The sequence below is a fragment of the Lepidochelys olivacea genome (genome assembly GCF_965140295.1).
Source record: "Lepidochelys olivacea isolate rLepOli2 genome assembly, chromosome: 9".
NCBI classification, from domain to species: domain Eukaryota; kingdom Metazoa; phylum Chordata; order Testudines; family Cheloniidae; genus Lepidochelys; species Lepidochelys olivacea.
In genome coordinates this window covers 86,256,857-86,269,394 of record NC_140419.1, presented here as the reverse complement: position 1 = coordinate 86,269,394, position 12,538 = coordinate 86,256,857, and the positions used below count along the sequence as shown (strand labels likewise).

The window sequence follows — 12,538 nt, the reverse complement described above, 5'->3', positions numbered from 1 at the left end:
CCAGCCAACATAGAATCAAGATACAGAAGTGTATATTATACAGCTCCAAGGCAGTAGCATGATCATATGTACCAAGAGTAATGGGACAGTCCTGGATTTTTCTGTTATGTCCTATTATTCCAGGAACTTCATTTGAGACACCTGACATCACAGGTTTTCATTTTTATCAATCATCATGTTTGCCTTTTATAACTTAATATTTTTTTTTGTTTGAAATGGATTGCTGCACTGATTCAAATGCACTGTTTTCTGTTTACCAGTTCGGTATGAAAAGTGATTGCAACAAAGAAAAAAATTAAGCATGATTACAATAATGCCTAGGAACCAGCCAAGATTGGGGCCCTATGCTGGGAGGCACTGTGCAAACAGAGCAGCACACAGTCTCTGCCCCAAAGAGCTTACAATCCCAAAGCTGAATGGGTTCAGACACTATCAAAGCTGTTCTTTTGCACAAAGTGAAAGCTAACCCCAATACTAGTGCCATGTTTCATGACAGTACTGCCAACAAATTTAAGTTCCTGGAGGAGTTCTGTCACTGAGAAATGTGCCCATGTTGCCACAGAATCAGAACCTGGCAGCAACAACACCAACACCCTTCTCTTTTGTATGACTATTGTGTGACCCTAAGAGGTGTCACCATAAACTGTCCCAGTTTTTCTATGTTGAAAATGTGGTCACCTTCACACTGAGCCATGTTTAGGAATTCCCATTGACCTGAATATTTTCATACTCCATTGGCTGGTTCACATACACTTTTCCCTTCGATACCACTGAATCTCTGACACACATCATGAGAGCTATCTATCTAGATCAGAGATTCAGTTACAAACAGACACAGCGAGCAGCCCTTTGTGTAGGACCTGCTATTTATAACCTGCACAGACTGCTGCTGTGATTGATGTGGAATCCTCTGATCTCCAGCAAGAACACGGTCCCCATCTGACAAAACTGACTCTTGTGCTTTGTCTTTTGTTTTGATAGGTTTCCTGCCAGCTGGGCTCTCTCTCTATTTGATCAAGGGCAATACATCTTCAATCAATTAGTCTCCTTATTTTATTTTTAAGAGCACTGAGACAGGCCAATGAAAGGGGTAAAAATACTGTAATTCCTCAACTTTTCCTTTGGCATAATAAATCCACCTCCGTGAGAGGCAGTAGCTATGTCAGTGGGAGAGGCTCTCCTGCTGACATAGCACTGTCCACACTGGCGCTTAGGTTGGTGTAACTTACATCGCTCAAGGGGGTGGCTTTCTTCAGGCTCCTGAGCAACATACATTATACTGAAGTAAGTGGTCATGCAGACCTGGCCTAAGTCGCCTTTACACTGCTCTGGAACCTTCTCTTTGTTATGCCTCTTACACTGGTCTAAATGAGTGACTCTGCTGAGAGCTACTCTAGCATAAAACAGGCATAAGAACCAGGTCCATTATCTTCATGTTGCTGTCTTAGAGCTAGAAAGCCAGACTAACTGGTACGCTGTAGCTATGTTGTGCTGCTCCGGTGATGCGAAGCAGCCATAGACCTGGCTCCTCTGGCAGAGTGAGCTGGGCTTTACATTTGCTTTAGGTAACCACAGGGGTGCAAAGCAACTGCAACACATTATTGAATCTGGCTCTGATTCCCCACTGCCCTCCATTTCCACCTGAGCACAGTGGATACCAAATGCTACTAAATCAGAATGCTATTACACACCTGTGCAAACAACAGGACCAAATCACTAGGTTTGAATCATTGGCATGGCCAGAGCATGGCCCAGGCTTGAGGCCACTTTACACTAGTGTAAATGCCTAGCTGCGGTGCAACGTGGAGCTAGTCACAACATTTTGCAGTGAAAAAAGGGGACTTTTTCACTAAAATGTTCCCATTTTTCACCCAGTTGTCGTGCAAGACAATGTAGAATCTGGTCCTGTGTCCATATAACGAACCTTTCAGCCTTCTAGGCCCCCTAAATTATTTTTCTAGGAGAGTTTCTAAACTTACAGGCATGCCAATGAGCAATCTAGGAAATCTTGCTTTCTAAGAAAATCTTATTATTGTACCAGAGGTAAATAAGCTAACTTTGGCCTTGTGTTTATATTTCTACCTTTCAGGTTTATGAGCAAATAACTTGCCCTGAATAGGCTTTGTGATACGTTTTTATGCTATTAAAAAAAACCAGAGTCAGGAAAGACTAATTTTTTTCATTTTTTGCCTTGTGCAACCCAAATCAATAATTACACCTTATTGATTCAGGACATAAATTCAGAACACTAATTTACATTGAGTACCTTAACCTAATAAAAAGGCAACAACTGTATTTGCTGAAATTGATTTCCCTTTTGTTTTCAAGAGAAAATCTGCAGACCTGTGGAATAATGCATCAATAAGTCTTAGTGCAAAAAAGCACTTAATTATCAGCAAATATCACAAAAACTAAAAAACCTCTGAATATGAAAATAAACTATAGTCTGACCAAGTTCAATGGGGTTTTTTAACACCAGAATTTCTTGTACCTCTACTAGATGTGCATTTCTGCAATGTGAACCATAGTAAGGCGAATTTAAGAGTCCAGTAAAATCGCTTTGTAAGGGAAACACAGGTAAAACTTTCATAATGACAGGTTTCAGAGTAGCAGCCGTTAGTCTGTATCCGTAAAAAGAAAAGGAGTACTTGTGGCACCTTAGAGATTAACACATTTATTAGAGCATAAGCTTTCGTGAGCTACAGCTCACTTCATCGGATGCATACGATGAGGTGAGCTGTAGCTCACGAAAGCTTATGCTCTAATAAATGTGTTAGTCTCTAAGGTGCCATAAGTACGCCTTTTCTTTTTACAGGTAAAACTATTTCAGTGATAGCTGTTTATATGGGCTGCAAAGGGTTGCTGAAATATTTTGTTTTGAAAGGGTAACCTTTTTATTTATTCACACTTTTGCAGGATTCAGAGGACATAATTACAAAAATAAGTCTTAAAAACCCAAAATTCTATAGGGGCCAACATGTTCCGGTAATGTTTGTATCAGCCTCTGCTGTTGTCAAGGTTCCTTCCCCACTCTGAACTCTAGGGTACAGCTGTGGGGACCTGCATGAAAAAACCCCTAAGCTTATTTTTACCAGTTTAGGTTAAAACTTCCCCAAGGTACAAACTATTTTACCTTTTGCCCCTGGACTTTATTGCTGCCACCACCAAGCGTCTAACAAATATGTAACAGGGAAAGAGCCCGCTTGGAAACGTCTTTCCCCCCAAAATCCCCCCAAGCCCTACACCCCCTTTCCTGGGGAAGGCTTGATAAAAATCCTCACCAATTTGCATAGGTGAACACAGACCCAAACCCTTGGATCTTAAGAACAATGAAAAAGCAATCAGGATCTTAAAAGAAAAATTTTAATTGAAGAAAAAGTAAAAGAATGACCTCTGTAAAATCAGGATGATAAATACCTTACAGGGTAATCAGATTCAAAACAGAGAATCCCTCTAGGCAAAACCTTAAGTTACAAAAAGACACAAAAACAGGAATATACATTCCATTCAGCACAACTTATTTCATCAGCCATTTAAAAACAGAACAGAATCTAATGCATATCTAACTAGATTGCTCACTGATTTTTTACAGGAGTTCTGACCTGCATTCCTGGTCAGGTCCCAGAAAAAGACACACAGAGACAGAGAGAACCCTTTGTTTTCCCCCCGCTCCAGCTTTGAAAGTATCTTGTCTCCTCATTGGTCATTTTGGTCAGGTGCCAGCAAGGTTATCTTTAGCTTCTTAACCCTTTACAGGTGAAAGGGTTTTTCCTCCAGCCAGGAGGGATTTAAAGGTGGTTAGCCTTCCCTGTATATTTATGACAGCTGTAGACACAGAATCCTACCGTCAAGTGTCAATTGAGCTGACATGAATATAGAGTGAGAGAAATCACTAGAGGCTGGCTGTGGAGAAGTTTGGAGCATTTTAGAGAGGCGCCGCATCAGCTAATAACTTGAAATTGAAACTATGCCCAGATCTTTGTAACAAATGAAATGCGATTCAGATTTTTGGTACAATCACTCCTTATGTCACATCAATCTATTTTAGGGTTTTGTATGAGCTCTGGTAAGTAGACACTGGAAGTTAGCATTCCTTAGTGAAAGCGACTTGCAGATTTTGAGGAGAAATCTGCATTGTGCTATATAGTTGCCTAGACAGAGGAATCTAGGCAAATACACAGATTATTTTAGCATTGTTGTGATGTGATGTGGGTGTTGAACATATTCCCTATGCCCAAATGCAGCAATGTCTTGAAAACCAGCCACACCCTCAGGCCTGCACTGGTAAAAGAGAAACTATAGCAGTTTACCCAAAAAAGCAAAAATGTATTTAATTGTCTAAACAAACCACCCTGGTCTGGAAGTTTAAGGGCTAGATTATGCCTTAAGATATGAATGGGCGCATCTCTCGGTGTCTTCAACAGTAGCTGCACTTATCTGAAGCAAAGTAAATTACTTTAAATTTCAGTTGAATTTAGTGCTCTTTAAAAATACACAGAGTGAGCTCCTCAATCCACAGACCAACTAGAGCATAGACAGTCACACAGCAAGTTTCCCCACGTGTGCCGCAGCCCCGGCCTGGGGGTCAGTAATTGTTTCACAGTTTCAACCTTTTGCCTTTCTGCTCAAAATGCCAACAAAGGTACCACTTGTGCTGGCTTCTGTGTAATGAACAGGACCTGCACTGAGACCAACCCATTATTTCAGATAGGCCTCCTGCTCCTTTTGTACTTAGTATTTAAAAACAAAAGAAAAGTTGGCATTTAGGGTCTGCTCTACAGCCTATTAAAGTAAATGGAGAAATTCCCATAGACTTTAATAGGCTAGATAAGGGTGCGCAAACTTTTGTGGCTTGAGGGCCACATCAGAATATGGAAATTGTATGGTGGGCCATGAATGCTCATGAAATTGGGGGTAGGGGTGCAGGCTCCGGCTGGGGGTACAGGCTCTGGGGTGGGGCCAGAAATGAGGAGTTCAGGGTGCGGTAGGGGGCTCCGGGTTGGCGTGCAGGGGGGTGGGGGTGAGGGTACAGGAGGAGGCTCCAGGCTGGGACCGAGGAGTTCAAAGGGTGGGAGAGGGGCTTAGGATACAAGAGGGGGCTCTGGGCTGAGATTGAGACGTTCGGAGGGGGATCAGGGCTGTGGCAGGTGATCAGGGTGGCAGGTGATCGGGGTGCAGGCTCTGGGTGACCCCCCTCTGGTTCCGAGGCATGGCCAGGCGGCTCTGCAAGCTGCCCCATCCGCAGGCGCCACCCCTGCCACTCCCATTGGCCAGGAACCATGGCCAATGGGAGCTGCAGGGGTGGTGCCTGCAGACAGGGCAGCATGCAGAGCCGCCTGGCCACACCTCACGTACTACGGCTGCTTCCTGGGAGCTGCGCAGAACAGGTCAAGCCTCTAACCCAGCTTCCTGGCTGGAGTGCAGCAAACCCCCGACCTCGCTCCCCTGCAGGAGCTGAGGTATGTAGGGATGTATATGGCCCACGGCCCGTAGTTTGCCCACCCGTGCACTAGATCATGCCCGAGGGACATAAATTTTCAAACCTGGGAGCATAAAGCCAATTTTAGCACTTGAAAACCTGGTCTGTTTTCACAGATGCATTTTGATAACTATTCTTCACTTGCATGGAAGCTAAGGGGGCTCTAAGTGTTCAACACCTCTGAAAATCTGGTCACCTGTTTATCAAAATATGGATTTAGGTGCCTAAACTTAAATACCCCACTTTGGCCTTGTGAAAGGTGCTAATCAGTAGCCCCAGTCACTAAGTATTCTCCTAATTTAACAAAAGAATATAGGGTAATACCAGCTAAATTGTCAAATTTTATACACAGTGCCTAGTGGAACTACCTATTGAAATACAGACAAATATATACAGAAAGCATATGGTTTACCAATACTATCATTTACTATGTTGACGATTTTACTATAAAATGAGAATACTTTATAACCAGTCCCTCACTTTGACTGACACCGAATTAAAAATTTACTAGATTAAACTTCTTCGAAGACCCCAAATTATGTTAGAGTCAGTGCTTCAGCAAGAGAGACTAAATGCTATGATTATTTAAAACCATAGACTGATAATTTATTAAAGACATGGAAATACCCTTGGAAATTGCAAACGCTGCATGAAATCTGATGGCCATCCGTGTGTGTCATATTTTGCCTCATCTTGATATGTGAACTCGACAGTTGACAACTTTGGCTGTGAGGATTTAAGGCCTAAACTTTAGGCAAAACTCCCATTGCTGTAAAGACTGAAAGGCCAGCCCCTACATAAAAAAATAGTGTGATATTCTTAGGATTACTTTAATGAATTAAAATATCCACTGATTCAAAATAAATAAGGGTATTTACAATTTATGTAGGGGAAACATTTCCAATAGCTGGAAGTAGCAAAAATAAAAATATATTTGTAAATCCAAAAAGGCACCATGTACTGTGTCATCTTCTAAAACCTGAGTCCTTCCTTTGATTCAATGAGCTTTGGGATCAGTCCTTGAATGAGTACGATTTGCTTTCTCCTGAAAAGGTATTACTGGAGGCTAAACATGGTGTATATAATGGAACTTCGGATTTCATATAAACAAACAATATAAGATACCATAAACATTTTAGGAGACAAACCTGAATTGGAACTACTCTGTACATAGAGATATATTTGTGTCAATATTGCAGCATACTCCTCCTATTAATTCTAATATGAAAGTCTGGACATTACACGTGTACTGAAAGAATATGGTGCACATCAGAACGTATAAACTGAGTTCAGCATAAGGGCTTATCTATATAGTGCAGCAGTGCACACCACAAGGGTGTCAACTGTAGAGCACTCCTAAGTTCTGCGCTCTGACTGCCCCATGTAGACCCTGGCGCACTCTAAAGGTCCTAGCTGCATGTTAACATAGCACTGGACTACATCCAACTTGCACTAGGTACCTTTTAACATGTCAGCAGGGTCCAAAAGGGACAATTAGAGAGTAACACTTTACAGCGCTCTAAAATTTACACCCTTCTGGTGAGCATTACCACACCATGGAGACAACCCTTCTGTCTTTCATCAGGAATGGGTCCCTTCTTTAGAGTTTGACTCTGCAAAACACTGAACACTCTGGCCCCAATCTGGCAAAACACTTATGTACATGCTTACCTTTAAGCATGAGTAAATTCATTAATGTCATTGTGACTATTCACATGCTTCAGTGTTTTCCTGGATGGGGACCAGAGTGCTCAGCTCCTAGCAGGAGCAAGCCCATAGTCTGTGGAAAACCAGGACCAATGTCTGTACCAATATGTATCTGTGATTTTGCATTCTGCAGAATCCACTGCAGGCTGCAAAATTTCAGATGCCTCATCAGCATGTAAGGTCCATGTCTTTTCTATAGCTTTAGGATTATTTAGTGATCACTGAATTTACTTAAACTTTTCATTGCACTTGGACAAGCAGCAGATATCTGCAGAAAGAGCCTTTGTACAATAGACACTGACCATCTTGACAAAGCACTGCGGGAAATGAAAAATTGCCACAGCATGTTGCCCAAAGGTTACTTCCATCATGGCACTGAAGGGGTTCTGATTAATTTGCTTATACTGTACCCACTCACTCCACATTTCAAAGAGAACTGGATTCTTATTTGTCCCTCTATGTAGCATTAACACCAAATCAGACAAGCAATGCTAATTCATCACAAGAGAAACTTCCTAGCTGATAGGTACATATACTAATGCAAATTGGGATAGCAGGAATTCACAATACTATAAAATAATCATCAGTACAGCAGGATTACTATATTTTCTCTTTGTTTTGTAGTAGTACAAAAGCTTGAATTTTCACATGATGTATTTATTGGTTGGATGACATTTTTGTTGTTGAAATCCCTAACCTAACACCAAAATCAAAACAAATTCAAGGATTCAGTATACTCAGTTTAAAACATTAGGTCTGTTCTTTTTCCTTCCAGATATAAGTGCTGGACCTTTTCCTGTGCTCCACTCTCCATGTCACATGCATAACCTGAGCTCTAGAAGGTGCTAAACAATTGCAGCATTTATATTCCTTTCCCAAAGGAACACACACACACTCCAGATGCCTGCTGAGTGGGAGACCTGAAGTCATTCCTGAAACTCCTCATATGGCACTGCATCATTTCTCTATTACACCACTTATTTAATCTTATCTTAGGGCTCAGAATTTTCTAATGCGCCTCGTTAGAGCTAGATGTAATACAAGCTATTCACATTCAGTATTTTTTTCTAAGAAAATACTAGTTAAAAGTAGGAAGATTCCTTTAATTCAGTCCATCTACATTAGAGTCCTTGCAGCACATCATTTAGATATTACTAGGTGCATATTGTGTACATCTCTACAACTACAACAAAAGAAGAAGAAAAAAAGGATCCATTTTACTTTAATCCTGACCAGCAGCTGTTAGCAATTTTCTTTAGTTATCACTGTAGGACATGATGGATGGGGAGACTCAATTTGCTGAGGAACTAGTTTATAATACACAAGTGTTCTCAAGGACTGTGGTTCAACAGCACATTTAGTCTAACCAGGAACTACAAAATACAATAGATAACAAAGGTCCTTCCTTGGAGCAACTATCATTCTTCAGAGAAACTGTGCTGTCTGATCAGGAAGATCATCTCCAGAACAACTGCACGATCTTGTGCCATTCAGCTTCCTACTTTTCCCCCCAGGCCAGTCCTGACACTCTGAACGGCATGGTAAGGGGGCGGGGAGCGGGGGCACTGGATAAGAGGTAGGGGTCCCGGGGGGCAGTCAGGGGACAGGGAGCGGTTGGATGGGACAGAGGTTCTGGGGGGCAGGAGCAGTCAGGAGATGGGGAGGCTGGATAGGCGTGGGAGTCCCAGGGGGCCTGTCAGGGGGCAAGGGTGTGGACAGGGGTTGGGGCAGTCAGGGGACAGGGAGCGGGGTCCGGGGGGAGCGTGGTTAGGGGCAGGGGGGTCCCAGGAGGGGGCTGTCAGGGGACAAGGAGCAGGGGGGGTTGGATGGGTTGAGGGTTTTGAGGGGGGCAGTCAGGGGGCAGGAAGTGGGAGGGGGTTGATTGGGGGCAGGGACTAGGCTGTTTGGGGAGGCACAGCCTTCCCTATCTGGCCCTCCATGCAGTTTTGCACCCGCGATGTTGCCCTCAGGCCAAAAAGTTTGCCCACCCCTGCTCTAGCATAAAAAGGTTATTTGAAAAGCTGTTCTCCTCATCTTAGAGCACTCCTCTTTTGGGGCCCATTTGGGTTACATTAGAAATATAGATTGACAACCATCGCAAAGCTGTCTTTGTTATTAACTTCTCATCATAATAGAGAGGTGATGATCTGGGCATTTTAACATCAATAAATAGATTTTAAAAATGCAAATCTTACAACATACAAGACTCAGTAATTGACTCATGTCCTGCTCCCAAACATGAATCAAACCAATAAACTTCCAAAAGATTAACCAAAATAACACATTTTATCCTGAATCATCTCAAACTCAGGTTGTGGTGGAGAGAGGTGCTGTGCCTTTGCTGACAAGGCCTTGTCATCAGCCTTGGAGAGATGAACTGACAGCAAGGGCAACCCAGTTGATGGTAACTCCCACAAAGGCATATGGGTGGAGAATCAATATCTTCACATAACTGTGTCCTGTATATCAGAACTTTACAAACCCTGAATTTGTCCCATAACCAAAAACAGGCAGTGCAGAGCCCAGAGCAGAAGTCTTTCAGCTCTACCCACTGAAGAGAGAAGCTGCTGCATTCTACACTAGCGAGTACTTAGCCCTGGTCTACACTAGGACTTTAGGTCGAATTTAGCAGCGTTAAATCGATGTAAACCTGCACCCGTCCACATGATGAAGCCCTTTTTTTCGACTTAAAGGGCTCTTAAAATCAATTTCCTTACTCTACTCCTGACAAGTGGATTAGCGCTTAAATCGGCCTTGCCGGGTCGAATTTGGGGTTCTGTGGACACGATTCGATGGTATTGGCCTCCGGGAGCTATCCCAGAGTGCTCTATTGTGACCGCTCTGGACAGCACTCTCAACTCAGATGCACAGGCCAGGTAGACAGGAAAAGAACCGCGAACTTTTGAATCTCATTTCCGGAGACTGCGGGAACTGTGGGATAGCTACCCACAGTGCAACACTCCGGAAGTCGACGCTTGCCTCGGTACTGTGGAAGCACTCCGCCGAGTTCATGCACTTAATGCACTTAGAGCATTTTCTGTGGGGACACACACACTCAAATATATAAAACAGATTTCTAAAAAATCGACTTCTATAAATTCGACCTAATTTCATAGTGTAGACATACCCTCAGTAGTCCTCTTCTACAGTAGAGCGGAGTAAAGTACATTGCCTTAATCTAGACTTAGTTATAAAGGCAGGCCTCACTACAGCGTGATCCATATTAGAAACCAAACAGTGACAGCCTTTGGGAAATTAAAGAAAGGCAGTAGGCCCAGATCCTCAAAGATCTTTAGGTGCCTAACTTCCATTGCTCTCTGCTAATCTAGGAATGGCAAAGGAATCCAATATCACCAGAGACTGTGAGCCATCTTGAAAAAGGCCAGGCATATACCCCACAGAAAGTGTGTTCAGGACTCTTGCCCATTCATCCAAATGGTAACGCTGAAAAGGAGCTTAACCACTATTGTTTCCTAGTGCCTGATGTGTAACTAGGATAGAGGGTGCAAGCAACTGTTTTATATCATAAACAGGGTTTTTCAGCTTGATTCTGCAGCTGGACAGTGAACCAGCCCACCAACATGCAGCTGAATTACTTCATTCCTGAACAAGTCTGTAATGTAGTAACCAGTACAGCTGAGTAGAAAAGAATTACTGCAATAGACCCTGATCCAGCAAAGCACATAAGCATGCTTGTAGTCCCACAGGAATCTGTGGGATTACTAACATGCTTAAAGTTATGCGTGCTCTTAAGTACCTTGCTGAATCAGGGCCCGAGCACACAGAAAAATATTTTTTCCACATATTTTTCTGCGATGTCTTCCCTCCTAAATATTTCAGACAATTTAAATGTAATGTTGACAGCAAGCATCGATGCTAGTTTTTATCATTTTTCCAGCTCTTGATCCTATCCAAATACTCTAGAAACAAGTATCTGTTATTATGCTAATGTCCACATACTACAGAGCAGGTAAAGCGGATACACAACACAAAACAAGAAGGGTAAGAGTATACTTCTCCTCAAATCACTTTAATTCAATTTATTTTCCCACAGCCATATAAATTTAAAGTATGAAACAACAATACAGCTATAGAATCTAAGTTTTCTTTTAAAGCAGCAGCATATAAAACATATAAAAGCTAAAACCTCAGCACGAGCTTCAAAGAACAAGGACTGAGTGAATTTTGCTGAAGACATGTAATTCACAAAATACGATACACTAAAGCAGTGATTTTCAACCTTTTTTCATTTGAGGATCCCTAAAAAATTTCGAATGGAGGTGTGGACTCCTTTGGAAATCTTAGACATAGTCTGCGTACCCCCCCCGAGGTCCGTGGACCACAGGTTGAAAACCACTGTTCTATGGTAATGACAACCTTTAAAGGACCCCTTAGTCTGGAGACCGCAAGGGGCCGCAGACCACAGATTGAAAACCACAGGACTAACGTACTGGAATGCATAAAATATAAAGCTACACATTATTTAAGTGAAGAAAGGCATTGTGTAATATACAAAATTTGCAAAAATTAAACCATGAGATTTTTCTGAGTACCATGAACACACAGAAGCTGGCAATTAACATTTGTAGATAGAAAGAAAAAGTGGCAGTTTTATATTTAGCATTCAGTTTCTCCACTTTACGACTTCACTTTCTTAGCATCCTTCTTCCCAGAACTCTCTGTTGCTGAATCTGCTTTTCTTTTCTGTGACTAAAGAAATAAAAACAAACAGCTTATTGTTTTTCAAATGTTGAAAAATATGAGCACATATGGTCAAATGTACTGTGAATATATTAAAAACTAGAATGACATGCCTATTCAGTCCGAAGATAGAGGCTCTAATTTACTATGCAACATATATTTCAACCATTCATATTCATAGTGCACAATAGAGGGCAAAAGAGAACCCCCCCGAAAAAGTTAAAGTTAAAATAAGCACAAAGGGCCACACTTTTTCACGATGAGCAGTACTCCACAGAGAGTTTTATTGGTTCAGTATTACACATCATGAATAAGGGTAGCAGGATTAGACCCCTGGTTTGTGTATGTGGCTTTGCTTGTTCTATTTAATTCATCTGAAGAACTATTTAATTCATTAAATATCTCCCTCCAGTAATTAGTATTTTAGAGACTGGATAACAATGTGACATTAAAGTTTATGTAATACTATCCACTTACATCTTGTTGGGGTGTCTGGAGGGGGAATATTTTCCTCAAGGAATGCATCGCACTCAGAAGACAGGTATCTCTATGCTACCTATATGGAAACCCTTTAAAGGGAATCAAAGACTTGAAGTTCTGATCTTCAGGAGTTATTACCCACACTTCCAGGGAGACACAGATGAACACCTA

The 12,538-nt window shown here is 42.0% G+C and overlaps 1 protein-coding gene across 1 annotated transcript in view; it reads right to left on the bottom strand.

Moving 5' to 3' along the window:
• Positions 1 to 11,243: 11,243 nt before the first annotated feature.
• SMARCA1 (SNF2 related chromatin remodeling ATPase 1) overlaps positions 11,244 to 12,538 on the bottom strand; it is a 74,372-nt gene continuing 73,077 nt past the window's right edge. Inside the window, exon 24 of the mRNA XM_084640290.1 lies at positions 11,244 to 11,896. Coding sequence (XP_084496416.1) covers positions 11,825 to 11,896 — 72 coding nt within the window. The 3' untranslated portion in view covers positions 11,244 to 11,824. The remainder of the gene's footprint in view (positions 11,897 to 12,538) is intronic.